A 22167-nucleotide genomic window follows, 5' to 3' on the forward strand; every position below is an offset into this window, starting at 1 on the left:
TGGTCAAGGAATTTTTTTTATTTGATGGTATAGATGAAAATAGTTTAAGTGACAAACTTGAACTTGAAAATCATAAAGATGCAATTGAGAATAGATGAAGAGAGACTGGGGCTGCTTTCCTCTGAAACTCAAGTAGAGTGATAATGTTTTATAGGAATATGGAATCATGAGAAGCATAGGCAATGGTCAGTGTCTTCCTCCAGTGAGTCTAGAATTGGAGTACATAGCTTTTAGTTGAGGGGGAATAGAAATAAAAGGAGAAACTGAGAATGGAAACATGGGATAAAATGTTTCCACTGTATTTCCTGTTAGCTTCCATGCTTGCTAGGCAACTTACAGTGCAGGCTATTTGGGGTGCAAAACATGAACACTCAAAAGTCTATTCAAAAGAGGGTCCTTCTGTAGTATCTGCTTAGCATTTCCCCCAACCGATACCATCAGGATCACGTGAAACCATGGCAGCAGGTGGTGGATGATCATATGAAGAGCTCATTCTTATCTGGTGCTTAACAAGTCCTGGTTATGCAACCACTGCTATTGGGTAGACAATCTCTAAAGAGTATTGATCATAGCTGGGGTCATCTGTCTTGTAAAAAAAACTGCCTAGAAAGTGGCAATGGAAAATTGCTTCTGTAGAAAAAATTATCAAGAACAATCATAGTCATGAAAAGAACCTGATATGACAGTACATGAATTTGTGTACATGGACAGGAAAACTTAGAGGGATAAGATCTAAAATAAGGGGAAAATGGGGCTAGCACAGATAGGCATCTTGGCCATGGCCATTTGCAAAAGAGCTTGCTTCTGTGATGTATAACTCAACTATAGTCAATTCTCAGCATTTTTATAGAATTGGATGGAATACCTGTGTAATGATACCTGATATTGAAAAATCACAATGAAAGCAGGAGGTAGATAAAAATAAGTAATTCCATATTTTTCAAGGATACATTTATTAACACTTCATTGTATTCTTCCCACACCATGCATAACTGTTCAGAATACAAAGGCTTCCTTCATGAAACAGACAAGTTACCATAGGTTAGAACACCACAAACATCATTCCTCCCCTTCACCCAATTTTACCTATGCATACAGAATCATCTAAGAGTAGACCAGATCTTTCAGTCAGTTAATGCAATGCATGGATTGAGAGGGGAGCACCATTGTCCCCAGTGTCATTCAAACAGGGACAAAAGAAAGGAAACATTCTTTCAGTAAAAGTTACCCTAAAGGTGTAGAGATGGGACATGTTACCAGCATCATAAAAGGACACTTGACCTCCATTGTAATCCAGGTAAATACCAATTCGGTTTGGCTGTACTGTCAGTGGCAGTGGGATGGGCTCTGGTGAGGTTAGAGCACAGTACTCATTCCCATTGCTCAAGGACACCACCAAGTATCCATTCTCTGGCTTCAGGACAATTTCACCCTTCCTGTTGATGGACTCCTTGGCTACTCCAACATCCCATTTGGATTTTCCTCTCACCTCGACCTCCCAGTAGTGTGCCCCATCAACAAAACCTTCCGTGGCCAAGACAGAGAGGCATACGTCAAACCTTGCCAGGTCATCAGGAACCTGCAATCTGTAGTCCACAACTGTCATACTGGTTAGATCCTGGGACAGCAAGAGCCAAGGGTTTGCAGTTCTGGGGTCCAGGGTCAGGGCAGCTGGAGCTGCAGTAGATAAGAAGTTTATGGATTATTTGAAAACTTGAGTAGATAATGATATGTTCAGATTAGATTGGGCCACTTGTTTAATCTTGCAGTGGCACAGAATGGATCTACCCTGAAAGAGTCTGCATGGTACAGAAACAGGTGCAGTTCAGCATCTTATTTAGACAATTCAGAAAGGGTACCAGAATATACATCAGGCTGTAGATAGTTCACTAAAACTAGCAGGCGGGTGGAGAGAATTGGAAAAGCACATGGGACTTTGTAAAATTTGGGGTGAGGTGAGGTCTCAGAGTCTGAAGTAGTCCTGATCAATGTTAATCAAAAGTGGTCCAGCTGCAGCTCTGTGTCCGCTGCTGAGCACAATATTTCAGAAAAAGAATCAAAGCTTTGGAGGGATGCAGTAGAAATTTAACTACACAATTCTAGGACTGATATACTTCAGTTTTCTGGAATACATGGGGGCTATTCTGCTTGGGAGGGTGGTTCTTCTTGAGGATTAGACCAGTATCTAAAATCTTGAATTCTATACATAGAGAACTAGTCCACAACCAGCAAGGAGGAATGTAATTAGCTTAAAAAAACCCAAAATAACTGGAGTTTCTTTCTCAATACAGAGTAGTTCTATTCTAGAATGCACTGCCTGGGATAAACAGACGGTTATAGGGCTGAAAGACTGCTAGCTACACAAGGATCAAATAATTTGCAGGACAATCAAAAGTTTAGAGTGAGATGACCCAAGTTGGTCTTATGTCAAGCAAATTCCACAGGTGCTAGAATGTGGAGCAGCCTAGAAAGTTGCAGGAAATCAGCTGAAGGATCTTGACAAAACAAATGCCCATTCCTCAAAAGTCAAAGGAAGTAGAGCTTCTTGTCATATGCACAAATGCAAGTATGGACAAGTGAAATGAAAAAAAAGAGCACCACTGAGATATACAACAGCAGTATTCACAAATAAAAGTAGATTCAACAATATTTTATAAAAACAGGAAAAAACAAAAATATCCATTGATAAATTTAGTGCAAAGCAATCAAAATGGCCATGCTGTTGCTAAACTTTAGAGATTAGGGTTGATTCAATAAATGAATGGTTGAAGGGCTATAGCTGTTCTTACCCACAGTCTAAAGATACTGCCTGTCTCATCCACCAGCTTTGTGTTGCTCTTATTGTAAAACCAGGTCAGATGAGCCAAATGACCTGTGTTATATAAACATGATGTGATTTGAAAATAAAAGTAGCTGGAAACACTTGGCATGTCATGTAGCTTGATCTGGCGAGGCTTCCCAAAATTCTAGCATCTGCAGATGTTCATTATTGCGATTATATTTGAGTGCATGCTCATGTGATGTGGCTGGGGCTTGCTCAGGAGATGTGGGTGACACCATACAATTAGGAGATCTAGGCCTCATATGGAGCCAGTGATCATTAATGGAGAATGTGTCGAGCAGGTTAAGACCTACAAGTATCTGGGAGTACAGTTAGACGAGAAGCTAGACTGGACTGCCAACACAGATGCCTTGTGCAGGAAGGCACAGAGTCGACTGTACTTCCTTAGAAGGTTGGCGTCATTCAATGTCTGTAGTGAGATGCTGAAGATGTTCTATAGGTCAGTTGTGGAGAGCGCGTATGGGACATTGGAAAAAAAAAGTTGAATTTCCCCATGGGGATGAATAAAGTATCTATCTATCAACTACAGTGTTTGCACATATTCCCAAAAGCTTCTCAACATTTCAGATGAGAAAAAGTTAATTTTCCAATGCTTGGAAGACTAGAAAACCCCACAAAACCCCAGGATTAGTGTAATGGTTAACATTGTGTACCATATGGCAGCATATGAGACAAGTGATTCAAGGGACAAGTTCAAACCCTGCTAAAGCTACTGGAAAATTTCAATTCCAATCACGTCACTGAATTAAAAAAATCAATATCCAGAATATTGCCCACTAAACAACTGGCAGGTTGTCAAATTTCACCCACTTCACTCACGCCATTGGAGTTGATCCACTGTCCCCCAGAACCTTCCAAAGTGGTGGGCTTATCTTTGACCCTAGTTCTGGAGCAATTAAGGATGCACAATTAAAGCTGGCTTTACAGCACTATTCCCTAGCATGTCAATGAAAAAAGCTCAACTGTTCGGACATGTAACCTGAAAAAAAGGGCCTCTGCTATATTAATGATGCCACAACATTTGAATTAAGTGAAGAAGTTTGATCAAGTTTCATGCTGCTTTGTTGACAAATTATTCCAATATCTTTGGAAAAAATTCAACCTGTTAGTTTATGGTGTAGAGTAGTTTTAAAGGGGATCTGAGGGGCAAGTTTGACAAAATATGGTGGCTGCATGCACATAGCTCTTAGTTGAATTGGTGGAATGGCTACAATTACTTTTAAGAGACATATAGGCACATGGAAAAGTTGAGGGGTATAGGCCAAATGCAGATAAATGGAACTAGCTCAGAAAGACTGTTTAGTCAGCTTTGTAACTGATGACATAATCAGAATTCAAATGAATCTTTTAAGCTCCCCCCCCCCACCCCCGAGTGCCAAACTGGTCTCCACTAAAATGGAACTCAGTAAAACTTAAACACAATAAATTCAGATTCACACCAATATTCTTTTATGACCCATGTTCTCCTTCAATTGCTCTAGGAGCCCTTCAGAAGATAATTAAAATATCTTTTCCAATCCAACTTCAAAACCAGCTTGAAACTCAAAGAGCAGCAAGTCTTTGGCTACTTTGAGAACTATGTGTAACTGAGTTCTTAATCTATGAGATACATTATCATGGGAAGGAGAGCAAGACATTACATTACCTGGATGGATGAAATCTTTCATTTCCCTCCATAGTTTATATTGCAAAGGTCCCTTGAATGTCCCCAGGCATACATTCTGAGATATAGCAGTGGGAGTCTCTCCAGTAAACCTGCCAAGTGTACATGTTAACATCATTTGAAATCCCTTGCAGTAGGGAAACAAAATGAGCAAGTGTCTAACATTGACAAGTGCCTACCTGCCCCTCCAACAACTAATATCCTGAAAGAGAAAAGAGCAATGTAAGTTTTTTGTAGCAGGAGGACAGACAAATTGAACACCAACCTGGGATATTGTATTTACCTGTTTATTGCGCTGTATATATTGTGCACACATGTGCTCACATAATCAATTCAAATCAAGTGCTTTTGGCAGTTAACATGTGGAGACATTCAATTTTAAAATTGGGTGAGGTTAGTTTTTAGCTGAAAGTTATAATTGAGAATTTCAGTGGTACAACAGAATAACATCTATCAGCAGTCAATGGGTCTGAGACCAGGAGTTCAAGTCCCATTCCAGATCCTGTGGAAGAATATGTAATGCAGATGCTTGCCTTTGAAAGTCTGAAAGCACTAATAGAAAAGTTCACCATTGTGTCCTGCACATACCTACCCATCAAACTCTAAAATGGAGTTTCTACAACATTATGGATAGATGCCAGAAACTGTGCACAAACGCATATATTTTGATGTTGTAAAGTGCACAAAATACTTCAATGGTGAAAAGTACTCCTACCAAGATAGGGTTAAGGGTTTAGAAATACTAAACTTCAACATTGATCTTAAGCATCCAACTTTCCATTATCAAACTCAGGAAGTTAAATGTGCTGTCTTAAACCATTATCAATTCAGTCCTCATTCCTTGTAGCCTTTCATAGCTAAACCTAGCAGATGGGAGTTGGGGGAAAAGCAAATAGATTCAGGTGAAAAGAAGTTATTTTAGTTTATCACCCTTAATTACATGCAATTTTAAAATGACCAGTTTCACCACCACAATTTAACTTTTTATTGCTTTGGCATAAAGTCTGAAAGACCTGTTTCTGTGTTGTTCTATGACTATTTGTAAGCGTAGAACTCACTCGAGTTTAATTTAGTTAAGTGCAAGGTTTGCATTTTGGGAAGACAAACCAGTATGGGATATTCACAGTTAATTGTAGGGACCTGGGGAGATGGCATAACAGAGGGATCTGGGAGTGAAAGTGCATGGTTCCCTGAAAGTGAAAAGGCAGGTAGGCAGAGTGAAAGTGGCATGCTGGCTTTCACAGTCAGTATAGAATTTGGGATAATTGTTCTACTTGTACAAGTTGCTGGTGAGGTCACATATAGAAGATTGTATTCATTTTGGTCACACTTTTATAAGAAAGATGTTATCAATGTGGAAGGAGTGCAGAGGAGATTTGAGGATGTAGCCAAGACTCAAGGGACTGAGCTATGGAGAGAGATTGTACAAGTTGCGACTGTTTACAGTAGAGTATGTGAAAGAAGGGTGACCTAATAGTAGCATGAGCATAGATTGTGCATGCACTCAGTGTTTTGACCATGACAAGGGAATCAAGAACAAAACAGCAAAGGTTTAAGGTGAGAGGAGGGATTCAGTAGAAACACAAGAGGGCAACTTTTCCCACCCAGTTGGTTTGTATATGTAATGAACTGTTAGGAATAGTGGTTGAGGCAGGCACAACTGCAGTTAAAAAGGCACTTTAGACATACTAGAAAAGGAAAGTTTTAGAAGGATGTGTCAAATGTGGGGATGTGGGACTAGCTCAGATGTGAATAATGGTGGGCATTTATAAGCAGGAATTGTAGGACTGTTTCCGTGCTATATGATGATTCAAAAAAGAAAGCTACACCTTTGAGTTTGCCTTCTGTCAAAGTTAATAGACACACTGAAAGTAGTATCACCCAAAGGTTTATTTAATTTTCAAAGTACGTATAATAAAACTGATACATGTTTAATCAAGATAGCTATTAAATGTAGAAAAACCATCAACTCTGCCCCCCCCCACAGCCAATACAAAAAGGAAACAAAATTCAGACCCCCAAATCCACCCCCACCTACAGCAAAATCTAGCCACATCAACAACCCCCTGCACATAACAATCCCCAACCTTCACACTCACAGAAAAGGACAACGGCAGTAGCAAGACTGATCCAAATATCATCACCTGACAGATGGTTAGATCTTCCTTACACACTTAACTTTGAGAGCTCCAGGCCTGTTCGAACCGCAGTCTGATGGATTCTACTCAGAGTGCAGGTGAGTACGTTTCATCATACAGATAGAGTGTTTGAAGCAAGTTCAGTGTTTGATGCTGTCATCTGACCCACAGCCAATTGGCTCTGGGGTGGATTTTGTGGTCTGAGTTTTGTTTTGTTTCGTTTCTTTTTTTGTATTGGTTGTGGGGGTGATGGAGGGGAGAAAGGATTGCTGAAAGTTAAGCAGGATCTAGACAAAAGGTTCCAACCTGGTTCGTGGCATGAAAATGTTGGGAACCCTTGATCTGGATCAACTGGAAAAGACAAAGGAACAGCAGATGGACTTTAAACACTAAATGCAAATTTATGCATTATAGGAAATTAAACAAGGCAGTATTAACAGAATGACAGGGCCCTGGGGAATATTTAGAACAGAGACATTGGGGAATAAGCACAGTTCCATGAAAACTTGAACACTAATAGACAGAGTGGCCTAGCAAGCATACAGTGTGCTTGTCTTTGTTGACTGAGGCATTGAGTAACATGAGTGAAACTTCAACTGTGACATGTTGCATTGACTATAATTGGAGTGTTGTATGTAATTCTGGACACTACCCTATAGGACATGACAAAGTTAGAAATGATTCACAAGGATATTGCTTGGAAAGGAGATTTTAAATTACAAATGGGGGTGGAGTGAATAAGCTAGGTCTTTTTGTTCTAAAGCAAGAAAGACTGAGATAACAAGACAGAGGTAGATAAGAGGTTTGATAGCCAGAATCTGTTTCCCATGGAAAGCAGAAGAGGGAGGCTTAAGGAGGATCTGAGCTGACAGGTGGAGGAAGAAGCAGGACAGTAACAGAGGTATTTTGACAAGTACTTGAAAGAGCAAGGAATAGGGGTCTATAGAATTAAAGCAGGCAAGTGGGATTAGCATAGTTAGGAATGATGGTTGGCATAGATACAGCAAGCTGAACTCTACTGCACAGTAAAATGATGAGAGCTTTAATAGGGATAATAGCTACACAAGGATTGTGCACTACATGTGTGTTCCTAGCCTGTAGTCATCCTTTCCTCTCTGGAAGCACATGAAAGAATAATCTATGAAGCAGCTGGTTCACTGAGGCCAGTGCCCCCAACATTGGGCAGGATGTAGTTGAAGGCGACTCCAGCACTGTAGACTCATTTCCAGATTCTGCAGGGAGCTGTTTATGGAGTTGATGGTTGAAACTTCCTAGGGGTCCAGGTCACCTAGACAGAGGCAGTGAAGAGACATTGCCAATGATCAAGCTTTCAGTCTACCTGATGAATGTCAATTTCTGGTACTGCTCAGCAGTTTCAAAGGACAGTTACAGGTATTCCATGTTGTTTCAATCTAAGAGTGCAGAGGAGATTCACCAGGCTGTTGCCTGGACTAAATGACTATAGTTACGGGAAGAGATTGTGCAGTCTGGGCTTATTTTTCCCTGGGGTGAAGGAGGCATTTAACAGGCCTAGACAAGGTAGATAACCAGCATCTTTTTCCTGTGGTAGTGGTATCAAAATAGAGGGCAGGGGTTTAACTGGCTCTAAGGCTACATTTTAATCTGGAACCTGCTGTCTGATTCAGATAGAATCATTATGTTTAAGAGGCATTTATGTACAAACAGGCAAGACACAGAAGAAAATGGATGTAATATCGGCAAATGAGATAGCTAAAGATGTCCATGGATATGGTGGACTGAATAGGCTGTTGTTCTCTTCAACTCCGATTATGTAAATTATAGTGCTATGGGAACCAACATTAGACTAGAAGTTAATACGGGATGCCCAGACGATGCATTTGATGAACTGAAGGCGCAAACTTCAGCCCAGGTCCTGCAGAGACTGATCAGTACACTGCTCTGTGAAACAATGCAAGAATCACCTGCAAATTTAAGCTGTTGTATTGAAAACACTCTCCCATCAACTCATTAAATTTCCTAAAATGTCATGATTTTGCAAAATGGGTTTTATACCTTCTCAAAGTCTAGCAGCATTGAAGCAAAAAAGATTAAAAGAATAACCAGGGTTTGGATACATAATATAGTTATTCAGTTTGCAGGAGGAAGCATTTTCAAACTGGATGCCAAATCCAGTGATAATCCCCAAAGGATTAGTATTATGGTCTTTGATGTACTGTACATAAGAGTCAGAATCACACAGCATGAGCTACCCTTTGGCCTACAAAGCCACCCTGTTCTTTAAAAAAAAAACTCATTCATTATTTTCACATTCCCGTCACCTCCACCCAAATGTTAACACTTAGCACACAGAATTTGCAATGGCCAGTTAATATTCAGGATGTGCGAAGGACCCACAGCAGCAAGAAATGCATGCAGTCTCAAAGAAAACTGTGCCTCCTCTACATGAGCAGAGGAAGCAGTACCTCTTTGCTACTAAGGTAACTTATAAAACCTGTATTCAAGTTGCCCTTGGTGTGTTGACGTAGCCTTATACATATTAATGAAATGAAGGGTCATGGCAGATGGAATTTAACAGGAAATTGGGGAGGAAGAACAAAATTGGGGAGTACGAGTGTGTTTAATAATGGCCAGTGATAAACAAAGTTTTCCTTACTTGTCTGTAGTTGGAAGCCCAGTACAGCCAAAGCCAGGGTGAGCTTATCTTTCATGAAAAGTTGGAAGGTGGAGAAGAAACCATGGTGTACCTGAAGAGAGGTCAGATCTCCTTGTTCCAGCTTGGCCTTGATATTAGTTATGTCCAGCTCTATGGAGAAGAGGGTTGCTCTCATTTTGGTCAGGTTTTTTCCCATTGCTGCCAGGTTGCTTTCCACTTGATCTTCCAGTTTTATCGTCAGTTGATGTTCATGCTTATTGAGAAATTGGTGAAGCTCAACGAACTGCTGTGAAATGTGGCAGATCAGACTACAGCCTAATTCCTCCATTGGAACAAAGTGCACAACATTAGAATGCAAGAAAGTCTGCTTCCATTAAAAAAACATGCCCTTAGTCTGTCAGATACTCAATGTACATTTTCAAATCCATGACTCAATCTCGTGCTTAAGTAATGAGCTAAGTCCTGCTTTTGGGATTCAAGCACATCTGACAATCACTCTTAAAGCTCTACTAGGGAAAACCCTTCATTCCAAGGACTAAATGGAGTCAACATCTGCTAACAGGACAATGTTAAAATGATCACAAGAGGATCTCTAGCATTATGAAACAAAATAATGAACTACAAATGTGTCCTGGATCCCATGCTGTGCATCTCAGGATCCTGGAAGTGGAGTGGATGCAGATGTTGTAATCTTTAAGCATCCTTAAGTTTTGATAAAGAATGGAGAATTGAGCACTGTACTCCAAGTGGTGTCTGACCAGGGTCCTATATAGCTGCAACATTACCTCTCAGCTCCTAAACTCAATCCCATGATTACTGAAGGCCAATGCACTGCATGCCTTCTGACCCACAGTCAACCTGTGCAGCAGCTTTGAGTGTCTTATGGACTCGGACTCCAAGATCCCTCTGATCCTCCACACTGCCAAAGGTCTTACCATTAATGCTATGTTCTGCCATCATATTTGACCTACCAAAATGAATCACTTCACACTTACCTGGGTTGAACTGCATCTGCCACTTCTCAGCCCAGTTTTGCATCCTATCGATGTCCCACTGTAACCTCTGACAGCCCTCCACACTATCCACAGCAACCCCACCCTTTGTGTCATCAGCAAACTTACTAACCAATCCCTCCCTTTCCTCATCCACATCATTTATAAAAATCAAGGAAGAGTCCCAGAACTGATCCCTGAGGCACACCACTGGTCACCAACCTCCATGCAGATTATGACCCGACTACAACCACTGATTGCCTTCTGTGGGTAAGCCAGTTCTGGATCAACAAAGCAATGTCCCCTTAGATCCTATGCCTCCTTACTTTCTCAATAAGCCTTGCAGGGAGTACCTTATCAAATGTCTTCATGAAAGTCATTTTCACATCTACTTCTCTACCTTCAATGTGTTTAGTCACATCCTCAAAAAAATTCAGTCAGGTTTGTAAGGCATGATCAGCCTTTCACAAAGCTGTGCTGACTATTCTTAATCATAATATGCCTCACCAAATGTTCATAAATCCTGCCTCTCAGGATTTTCTCCATCAACTTACCAACCACTGAAGAAAGACTCACTGGTCTATAATTTCCTGGGCCATCTCTACTCCCTTTCTTGAATAAGGGAACAACATCCATAACCCTCCAATCCTCTAGAATTTCTGTCATCCCCATTGACTATGCTCAGATCATCACCAGAGGCTCAGCAATAGCCTCCCTTACCTCCCACAATAGTATGGGGTACATCTCGTCTGGTTCTGGTGACTTATCCGACTTGATGCGTTCTAAAAGTTCCAGCACATCCTCTTTCTTAATATGTACATGCTCAAGCTTTTCAGTCCACTGCAAGTCATCCCTATATCGCCAAGATCCTTTTCCGTAGTGAATACTGAAGCAAAGTATTCATTAAGTACCTCTGCTGTCTCCTCCAGTTCCATACAGACTTTTCCACTGTCATACTTGATTGGTCCTATTCCCTCACACCTTATCCACTTGCTCTTCACATACTTGTAGAATGCCTTGGGGTTTTGCTTAATCCGGACCGCCAAGACCTTCTCATGGCCCATTCTGGCTCTCTCAATTTCATTCTTTTTTAAAAAAAGTTTTATTTGGATAAGGTATTTACAAGTATTACAGAAACTTTTTTTTTAAACATACAAAACCTCTCCCTTTTTCATATGTGTAAATCTATTTATGCATTCACAAGTACACACTGATGATATTAAAAGAAAAATAATTAGGCACTTAAATAGATATGTGCAAATATAATTCCACACTATTAAACTAATTAATAATAGTAGTTATTAAAATAGTAATAGTGGTTAAATAATAATTTCTATGCATCTCTTCTGGTCCATTCCTTTCTAGTCCAAAATAATGTGTGTAACCCTATGTAACTCCCATCATAGGTGTTTGTCTCTTAACACGTTCATGTTTGCTCTTACCCATAAACATACTTATCCAATTCTTGTGTACTTATTTACTTCATTTTATCATTTCCTCCCCCCTTTTTCTTTACTTGTGTTGATACCATGCTTTCCAGAAATAAAATAGTGAACATTCGAACCAAGGGAGCTTACGTTAACACTATTACTATGTTGATGAGGAAAGCATTATGAACTATTTGGAGACTCATCTAAAGTCTGCTCGCATTGGGGTTATAAATTCAATCCATTTATTCCAAATTTGATGAAATTTTTCTTTTAAATTCTCAGGAAGTCATCTTTTCCATTTTAAGTATTTCCAAAATAATTTCATGCCAGTCTTCTCTATATCTTAAATACCTTAACTAATGTTCTGAGGTAACTTTCCAATATAAACTTAATTTAGGGCAATCCCAAAAAATATGGAAATGATTTCCCTCCTTGGAGCCACGCCTTCTCCAACACGCCACATTTGTGTCTTTATTTTTCCTGGTATGGTGTCCTGAATGATCTTATAATATTTTTTTGAACAATGTTCTCTCCAAACCAAAAAGTTATTTGAAGACCACTGAAAGCTGCATACTTTCCCCGAAACCTCCTATGAAAGTACCAACCCTGCTTCTTTCTCCCACTTCTCTTCAATATACAACATCTGGCATGAGAGAGGGCATTATATATTTGAGAAATTGATTTACTTGGTATTGAGCTGCAAGCCAAATTCAAAATCTTGAAAAATTCTAATTCTGTTGTTGATAAGCCTGTATATCTACAATTCTGGTTAAAGTAGTGTTGTACTTGTAGGTACCTAAAAAAGTCATGATTGTCTTACAGGGATTGAAAACATTGTAAAGCATTTTTACGTGTGAATGAGAGGTAGGTTGTAAGACCTTTATCCACAGTCCAAATCTTTTATCTCCTCTGCTGGGGGAAAAAAATCAGTATCATAAGCACACCATCTAAAAAGTTTAAACATGTTGTAGATTCCACATAAATTAGCCATCTTCTGCCATACTTTTAATATGGTATTTATCCATCTGTTTTTAATCTTTTCCAATTGGACCATCAATTCTTAGTCTGCAATTGAGGCCTGTAGAGGTAAACTGTCAATCAATCTAAATGCTATTTCCTTCCATATAGTCTTGTATTCTCCATTACACCAATATAACAGTGGGGTTATCTGTGAAGCATAAAATAAATTCTCAAGCAAGGAAGTGCCATACCTCCTCCTTCCTTTCCTAACTGTCAGGTGTTAAATCGGATTCTAGGTTTCTTTCCTTGCCAGATAAAGCAGGAAATCCATTTATCCCATTCCCTGAATTGATTATCGTCTACCACCATAGGTCAAGTCCAGAAAAAATTAAAGTAACTGAGGGAGAATATTCATTTATATGGTATTTATCATTGAATTTAAACTTAAAAAAGGAGATTAGTTTCAGAGATAAAAGCATATATACATAGATGGAAACTTAAGGCCCATAATTTACCTGTGACAATGTTGAAAGATCTTTTGGCAGGTTTATTCCTAAATATTTTAATGATTTAGCTTCTCACTTAAGATCATATGTATCCTGCAGTTGTTTAGATGCTAATAATTTATGGACAACCTGCATTTTCTCTACATTAATTTTATAACCTAATATTTTCTCAAACTCATCCAACAGTGTAAACAATCCTATGAATGATTTTTATGGTTCACTCAAAGACATCTGTGAATATCGCTACCTTCTATTCAATCCCTGCCACCTTGATGCCTTTTACAATTTCACTCTGGGCAAGAGGTTCAATGTATAGTGGAAAGAGGAGAGGGGAAATTGGGCATCCCTGTCTAGTTCCTCTCTCTAAAATGAAAGAGAGGTCCCCATTTATCTTAATTCTTGCTGTAGGGCTGTCATACAAAGTCTGGATTTCTTTAATAAACTTAAATTGAAAGCCGAATCTTCCTAACACTTTATATCAGAATACCCATCTAACTGAATCAAAAGCTTTCACGGCATCTTATCCCACTACCATTGTCTCTGTCCTGTTCTTATTAACCTGTTCTAGTATGTGTAAAGTTCTCCTTATGTTGTCCTAAGTTTGTCATTGCTGGATGAATCCAGTCTGGTGTAAGTGGATGAGGCCAGGTAGAAGCTTTTACAGTCTACGAGCTAATATAGATGCAAATAATTTGTAATCCAAATTAAGGACACTAACGGGCTGGTAATTACTGCATTCTAGTTTATTTTTACCCTCTTTAGGAATAACTGAGATAATCGCCTCTCTCCAGGAAGGTGGAATTTCTCCTCTCTGTAAAAATCCAATTAAAGGTGTTAAGTAATAATGGAGCTAACTGTGACTTCAGTGATTTGTACCACTCTGAGATAAACCCAGAGCCTGGAGACTTTCTGGCCTTTAATCTAGAGATGGCCACATTTAGTGCTTTGGCAGTTACTGGTTCTAATAAGCATTGATTTTTTTATATCCGTGAGCTTGGATAATTCTAAAGAATTCAGGGAGTGTCTATATGGGATTCATTGGAGGCCCGGGGTTGAGAGTACAGCTCTTGATAATATATTCCAAAACTCTTGAATTTTCCCTGTTGTACTCTCAACAAGCTTTGATTTTGGATTCTTTATTTTAAGAATTGTATTGTCTGCTTCTTGTTTACATAATTTATATGCTAATAATCCAGCTGATTTACCTCCTACTTCATAATTCTTTTGTCTCAGGTAAAGAAAATTTATTTGAGTTTCCAATGTGTAAATATAATCAATTGCAATTTCTTAATTTCCTGTTTTAAATTAATTTTGTTGCTATCTACAACTTGTAGTTGTTTTAATTTTTCTTGAAGGTCTGCCAATTTTTGTGCTTTGAACTTTTCCATGTGAGTAGCAATGGAAATATTTTTTCCTCAGTATGGCTTTCAATGTATCCAATAAAATCACTGGTGATATTTCTTCGGTGTCATTAAAGTCTAGGCATTCTTTAATTTCCCCCCTTAATCTCTCCATTACTTTCGGGTTATTGAGTATGTGAATTTAACCTCCATAGTGTTTTCCTCATTTTCCTTTCCAGAATTAGAGACATCGAGACTGGGCTACGGTCCGACAGATCAATTGTTGTAATGTTACATTCTTTTATCCTGTATCTATCTATGTTAAATATAAAAAAGTCTATCCTTGAATCAGCTGACTGAGGGAAAGAGTAATGTGTATCGTCTTCACTAGTGGGGTGCAATTCCCTCCACATCTATTATTCTTAACTCCTCCATCAATGATTTCACTTTCCTAGTCAGAGGTTTATTCTGCATAACTGTTCCTGAAGAACTTAATACAGGGTTTAACCTAATATTAAAATCCCCTCTGCAGATTGCTACCCCTTGAGAGCTGGTCATTAGGTCAAAAGTGTGTCTATAGAATGACTATTCACTACCTGGAGCATAAACATTCAGCAATGTTATTTTAGTACCTTCTATTCTTCCTGTAATCTTTACAAATCGTCCATCCTCTTTAGTCTCTGAAATATGTTCATAGTTAAGAGCACTGATATTAAAGTAGCTACTCCTCTTTTGTGGCTCAGTTTAAATGACTAAAATACATGATTAAAGCTTTTTAATTTTGCATGTTCGGACTGGCTCGTGTTTCCTGAAGGAAAGCTATTTGTGCCCTCTCTTTTCAAATTAGGCATAATCTTATTTCTCTTAATTGGATTCAAATCCCCATTAACATTATAGGAAATTATTTTTACCAGTTCATTTTGCGTTTTCCTCTAGTAGAAAAGAAAACACTTTCTAAACAAACAGTAAGCATTCCCTTCTCAACAGTACACCAAAAGACAAAACCAAACCCGAGGCATTTTTGAACATAGAACATTTGAAAATTTTCCCCGACTTCCAACAGCAAGGCCTGAGCACCAACCTGCCTCAGTTCAGAGGGACAACCTTTATCTTCACTCGGTGTTAGAGGCCCCTCCGCAATATGGGCAATCATGGAGGATTCTCTCCTTTTTATGTCTTGACCATATTGCTATCAGTCAAGTAATTCCATCTGGATTATTTTCAGTTACCAGCTTTAATGTTACCTTCAAGTCCAATTTACTGTTTCCTGTCATTTCTCTTAAGTAATTTATATTCTCTGTACTTTCGTATCTGAATACTTGCAGCTTTTCCTTGTAGCGTGACACTTTAGATCGAATGGAGCATCCTCGCAGCACTGGCTGTCATGACTTCTGCTGAATCCTCGTCTTACTATGACTTGTATTTATCAGCCTTCTGAGCGGACTTTTTGTTCTTGTGCTTGGACATCATCCTTGCCCCTTTTATTGATATAGTTATATGATACTAAATATTTGTCTAATTTCAACTTTGGGGCAGTTTACATTCTTTTTTGTTGGGAGACCTTTCCCTACACTTCCATTTCCTTAGTGACCTGGATGTACCCCCTAATTTCATTCTTAAGCTCCTTCCTGCTAGCCTTCTAATCTTCTAAATCTCTATCATTACCAAGCTTTTTGAACCTTTTGTAAGCTTTTCTTTTCTTCTTGACTAGATTTACAACAGACTCTGTACACCATGGTTCTTGTACCCTACCATCCTTTCCCTGACTCATTGGAATTACCTATGCAGAACTCCATGCAAATACCTCCTGAACATTTGCCACATTTCTACCACATTATGCTGCAGTTGTGCAAGTTACTGGAGTACATATACAGTTCTGGTTACTGTTATCAGGAAAGCATGGTTAAACTGGAATGGAGTGGCAGAAAATAGTGAGGATATTGTTAGAGGGCTTGAGATAGAGGAAGTGTTGTCCAAGCTAAATCATTATTCCTTGGAATATAGGAGAATGAGGGGTAACCATGTGATTAAGGGTATGAAAGGCATTGATACAAAGGAGGGTAACATGCTTTTCTCCAGCTATGGGAGTCCTAACCTAGAGGGCATAGATTTAGGGTGAGAGGAGAGATTTAAAAGGGACAGAGTAGCAACTTTTTCATTGAGTGCAGTGAGTATATGGAATGAACCAGAGGAAATGTTTGAGTCCGGTACAGACGCATATTAAAAAATGGATGAATACATTGAGGGAGTGGTACTTGGGAGGGCATGGGCCAAACATAGGAATTTTGGACTGGCTGGGTGGGTACTGTGGTTAGCATGAACTGTTTGGGCCAAAGGGCATGTATATGCTATATTGCTGAATGACTCTTAAGGGGACATTCTCAGAAAGAAGCCTAAATTAGGTGGTGCACCTCAGGGATCCCCATTGTTTATATGAAAGTGTAGCCAAATTCATGGATGATACATGAGTGAGAATGATAAATTTAAAGTTATTAAAAGATAACAGATAAAAAGTTTGCCAATTATATAATAAAAAGTTTGAGAAACAAGTAGTAATAGATGCTGGAACCTAGAGCAAAAATCCATCTACTGGAGCTCAGCCACCTGAGATTCATTGGTGGGGTGTAAAGGAATTGTTGCCATTTTAGACAACAGCTTTGCATTAGGACAGTATAGAAGTTATTTATTTTGCAAGAAAACACAAACAGAAATTAACTGTAGTAATGCTGCAGAAAGTTGCAGCACAAAGATTTGGAGGTCTCCATGAATGGAACACAAACAGCTATTACACAATTGCAGAGGGCAATCAGGAAGGTTGATGGAATATTGGGTTTGATTTCAACGAGATTGGTGAGGAAATAGAAAAGACGAAGTAGAACTGTATAAGGTACTGCATTGTGTATGATGAGCAGTTTCAGTCCCCATGTCCCAAAATCAGCAAGAGCTTTGATTTTATATTGTACATTTCATGAGCTCAAAATACAGTTATTTTGTTGCAATATGCCTTGTACACTCACGACTGCATGACCAAATTCTGCTCTAACTCAGTCTGGAAGTTTACAGATGCTCTCATAGATAGCCATTTCTCAAATAGTGATGGGTTAGTTGACAGCCTAGAGATATTTTAGTGTCATGATAAACTTTCCATCAATATCAACAAAAGCTGGTCACTGACTTCGCAAAGGGGATGGTACACATGCTGCTGAGGTCAAAAGAGTTGACAACTGCAAGCTCCTGAGTGAACATCACAAATAGCCTGTCCTGGTCCAAATACAGATGACAAAGCCGAGGAAGCATACCAATGCCTTTATTTCCTCAGAAGGCTAAAGAAACTTGACCTGTCACAGGCAAACCTTACCAATTAAAAAAAAAATCAAAGTACCACAGAATGCATCCTAATTGGATACATCATAGCTTGTTATGGGAACTGCTCTGCTTAAGACTAAACTCTTGAGAGTTGTGGACATATGTTAGCATGTCAAAGAAAGTTTCATCTCAATGGACACTGTCTGTTTCCCAATACTTCAGTAAAGTAGCAAACATGATGAAATCCCACCCACCAAGAACTTTTTTTTCCCACCCATTGGGCAGAAGATATAAATACATGACAGCACTGACCACCAGTTTCACAAATTGCTCTACTCTATTGTTAGAAGTCTACTGAATGGTTCCGTGGTGATACAAGATGGACTCTCGATCTTACAAGATCATTATGATCTTGCACCTTGTTGTTTCGCTGTGCTGCCCTTCATCTATAGCTGTTACATTTTCAAGATTCCAGATTGTTTAATGTAATTTCTGTATAAAAATGAAAGATCAAGTAATTGTTACTCTGGATCTAATAAAGTACAAAAACAAGAAACACAGTAAGTGCCCATAAGATTACACTAGGCTGCACATAAGTTGACTGATGGGATATAATAAAATAGCAGAGTTAATGGGGGGAGATCCTGGTCACTCTTACTGTTCGGGGAAAGTAACTGTTTTTGCATCTGGTGCTGGTGTGTATGCTATGTCACCTCCTCCCTGGCAGGAGAGGGAAAAACAATCCATGAGCAGAGTGTGTGGGATCTTTCATGATTTACTGGTCCTTTTCTGTACATGTCCTAGATGGTGTGCAGGCTGGTGATTACTGACCACCCATTTTAGAGCCTTTTTGTCTGCCACAGTTCAGTTGCCATGATCTCTACCATGCACCCATAGAGTGATGTGAGTATGGACGTGCAATGTCTAGCTCTCTTCTGCCCCCTCAGGAGCAGTAACTTCAAGAGCTAACTGATGAGCATGGTATATTCTGACCATGAGAGGTTGTGTGTGATGTGCACTCACAGGAATTTGAAACTTCTGAATTTGCCATTTTGTAGTTGTTTTACCTTCCACTACCTAAATATACTGTAATATAAGATATACATGAACATTATGCAATCAAAGCTCATCACCATCTCAATATACATGACAATAATAAACAAAATGAAATTCTAAAGTGAATAAAGTGGAACCTGCTGGATATCTAAAAATAGCAACATATAGTTCTGGAAGCATTCAGGTCTAGAGGCTTATGTAGAGAGAAACCGAGTTAGCACTTCAAGGGTCAAATGCTCTGTGCTGGAAGTGAAGCATTAACTCCACTTGTTTCCTTTCCCCTCCAAAAAAACTGCCTTTATATTAGTTTACTGAACAATTGTGGCATTTTTGCATACTACTAGCCTTGCTTGTGAAGGGCAGATTGGACCAATTTACCTTTGTGTCCTCAACCTCATGTTCTTGCTTCTGTATAGCTGTTTTCAAAGCCACCACCTTCTGATTCAGAGAGTTCAGGAGAGAAGCTCCTTTGGTCTGCAGGAAAAGAAGGGGTGAGAAAAGTTTAGTGGAAATGACATACAAGAAGCTTGTACCACTCCCTCAGGTACCACCTGGGAAATGTAGTTGTGAAGATATCAGAGGTGAATGGATGCAGAATTAATGCTTCTCATCACTATTCAGCAGTGTCAGCCTTATGGAACCAATTATTAGAAAAATCAAAATGAGTTTTTATACAAAGGTGAACATTTTCCACAAATAGTGGGAAAATCCCCAGGGACTGATAGGATTTATTTCAGAATGCCAAGGGAAGCAAGGGAGAAGATTACTAGGAGTCTAATAGATTCTTCCAACATCTTGTTAGCCTTAGATACCATAGCAGAATGTGTTAGCAAAATGTGTTCTATTCAATTTGCATAGTAACAATCATAGGAAATTATAGACCAACAGATAGGGAAATCTGTCAAAAAATTCTAAAGGATAGAACTTATGTTCACTTGGAAATTCCATGGATAAGGAGGGAGTGGAGAAATAACAGCACTAATGCGGTCAAATGAAATAAACATCGTTAGAGATGCAATCATAAATAAGGAAAAATCTGCAGATGCTGGAAATCCAAGCAACACACAAAATACTGGAGGAACTCAGCAGGCCAGGCAGCATCTGTAGAAAAAGATACAACTGATGTTTCCAGCTGAGAACCTTCAGCAGGATTGGGTCTTGGGCCAAAACATCTACTGCACTCATTTCCATAGATGCTGCATAGCCTGCTGTTTTCATCTACCTATCAACACACACAAAATAGTAGAAATGATCAGATTGGAGGAGGATGGTCAAAAGTCCCAAATTCTAGTCTAAATAATTGAATAACTCAGGGAGGGAAGAGCCCAAAGTATATAAGATCGTGCATAGATAAGGTAGACAGCCGAAGCCTTATTTCTTAAAGTGGGATGTTAATTACTAGGGAATGCATGTTTAGGTTGGTGGAGGTAGTTTAAAGGAGATTTACAAGGTAGGACCTTTTTATAAGCAGAGTGATGGGTACCTGGAGCACGCTGGTGGTAACAAGAGTAATAATTATGATTAAGTACCATTTGATAGGCAAAAGAATAGGTAGAGGATGGAGTGATGTAGACCAAGTGTAGGCAGGTGGGAATAATTAAACTGGCATTACGGTCAACATAGCGGACTGTTCCTGTTTTGTTCTATATGGAACGGAAAACCGAAGTCCAGCGAGTTGGCCACATTCGTTAACCCAGTCAACAAACACCGAAGCAGCTTCGGACTCCTTACTTTGCACGTTATGATGAACTCTTTTCGCTGCCTGAACTTGTGTCCCTTGTGAAACATAGAGTCCCTGCACACCGGGCAGATCAGCATTCCGTCAGTTTCACAAACCAGGCTCAGCTTCTCGCGGTGCTCACTGCACAGATGTCGGCTCTCCTCCGCGTGTTCCTGCGGGTCAACCTCTTTCCGGATCTTTTCCGCCACATCCCTCAGAACACGGTTAGGTTGTAGGCACAGGTCCGGCGTATCTTCGCCGCACTGTGGGCAACAGGTCGAGCTCTGCTGAGATTGGCGGTAGGACACAATGCAAGACCGGCAGAAGTTGCGATCACAGTGGACAAGGACGGGGTCGGTCAAAAGCCCAAGGCAAATAGGGCAGACAAGAACGTCCCGATAGGCTCTATTCTCCTGACAGTGAGCCATTGCATCAATCCCTGAGATCGTCCCCCACCGCTTTAATAACTCTGCCTTCTCCCGACGTTGGAACCAATTGGGATGTTTTCCACCTGTTCCCTGTTAACTGAGTTTAATCCTCTATCTGTTCTCGAGTGGGAAACAGATTTTGTCAATTCTTCTCCTAATGCCAATTTACCCTTATTTACTCCTGTAATAAGGAATATTACCTGTGGATTCCAATTGATTCGAAGGCTCCAACCTGAATGGTTGGCATCTATCTTCAGAAACGTTTTGGTAAATTTGCCAGTTCAGTTCTGACCGAGTTCTATATACACTGACGAAGTTGGGTCACCCACGTGCAAATGGTTAGGGAGTCAAGGGCATAGATTTATACAGTATTAAAACATGATCATGCTGGTCATCCTGTACCAATTATTAATTTACCATTACTTTGTAGCCTATCCTACCGGGGGGGTTCATGTGCTCGTCCAAATGTTTCTTAAATGTTGTGAGATATTCTGCCTCCACTGGCCCCAATTACAACCACTTTATGAGTAAAAACATTCTCTCTCAGATCCCCTTTAAACCTTTAAGCCCGTACCCTGAATCTTCTCATTTTTGCAAAGTTTAATAGCGATTAGCACACCAACATAAGGCACATTTCCACCAACTAATGAGTTGGAGTGTGGAGCAAAGAGACAGGAAGTATACTTACTAAATTAACACCCCCCCAATAAAAAAACCTCAAATAACATCAAAAAGTTTAATGCTTCTCAGAAAGTCAAATATGTACTAATGTACATTAAGATGTTAGTGATATCCTAACAAGCTTTCCATATTAAACTGTCTGTCATAAAGTTCTCAATTTAGCAATTAGATGTTTCTTTTGCAACTCATAGGAACTGCATTCAAACAATACAGGTTGCACCATTTCTTGACAAGTGCACTCCCTACAAATGCTCTTATCATGCATATTAATTCTGAACAAGAATTTATCCAACTTATTATATCCAATACATAAATGTTTAAGTATAACTTCCCTCATTTTTACCCAGCTTCCAGTTCTTCCCACCATCCTTTGAATTTTATACAATGCCATCCTTTCTTTTCCTTCTCCCAAGTGTGTTTCCACAATGATCAAATACTTTTAATTTTTGTGTTCATCTTCCCTTTATTTA

General features: G+C 39.4%; 1 protein-coding gene across 4 annotated transcripts; it reads right to left on the reverse strand.

Annotated features, from left to right (window-relative positions):
• Positions 1-987: 987 nt before the first annotated feature.
• Positions 988-21033, reverse strand: LOC140716746 (nuclear factor 7, brain-like). Of its 4 annotated transcripts, none has more exons than XM_073029579.1 (6): positions 20600-21033; positions 19247-19342; positions 9370-9561; positions 4685-4707; positions 4488-4597; positions 988-1677 (listed from the first exon to the last, which is right to left on the reverse strand). In XM_073029579.1, exons 1-6 carry the CDS (start codon positions 21014-21016, stop codon positions 1133-1135), a joined length of 1383 nt encoding a protein of 460 aa, XP_072885680.1. In that variant the 5' UTR covers positions 21017-21033; the 3' UTR covers positions 988-1132. The 4 variants fall into 4 exon arrangements, with proteins under 4 accessions (XP_072885680.1, XP_072885671.1, XP_072885660.1 ...); XM_073029570.1 differs by having other exon boundaries at positions 9370-9564; XM_073029559.1 differs by having other exon boundaries at positions 9370-9600.
• Between the last annotated feature and the right edge of the window lie 1134 nt (positions 21034-22167).

Source organism: Hemitrygon akajei, chromosome 2 (genome assembly GCF_048418815.1).
Source record: "Hemitrygon akajei chromosome 2, sHemAka1.3, whole genome shotgun sequence".
NCBI lineage: Eukaryota > Metazoa > Chordata > Chondrichthyes > Myliobatiformes > Dasyatidae > Hemitrygon > Hemitrygon akajei.

Bases quoted from the DNA above. Each gene is read 5' to 3' on its own strand.
- LOC140716746 (XM_073029559.1), bottom strand. From the start codon at position 21,016: ATGGCTCACTGTCAGGAGAATAGAGCCTATCGGGACGTTCTTGTCTGC. The intron at 4,598-4,684 runs GTAGGCACTTGT...TACACTTGGCAG, and splicing joins ATTAGTTGTTGGAGGGGCAG to GTTTACTGGAGAGACTCCCA. The intron at 1,678-4,487 runs GTAATGTAATGT...TATCTACTGCAG, and splicing joins GAAAGATTTCATCCATCCAG to CTCCAGCTGCCCTGACCCTG.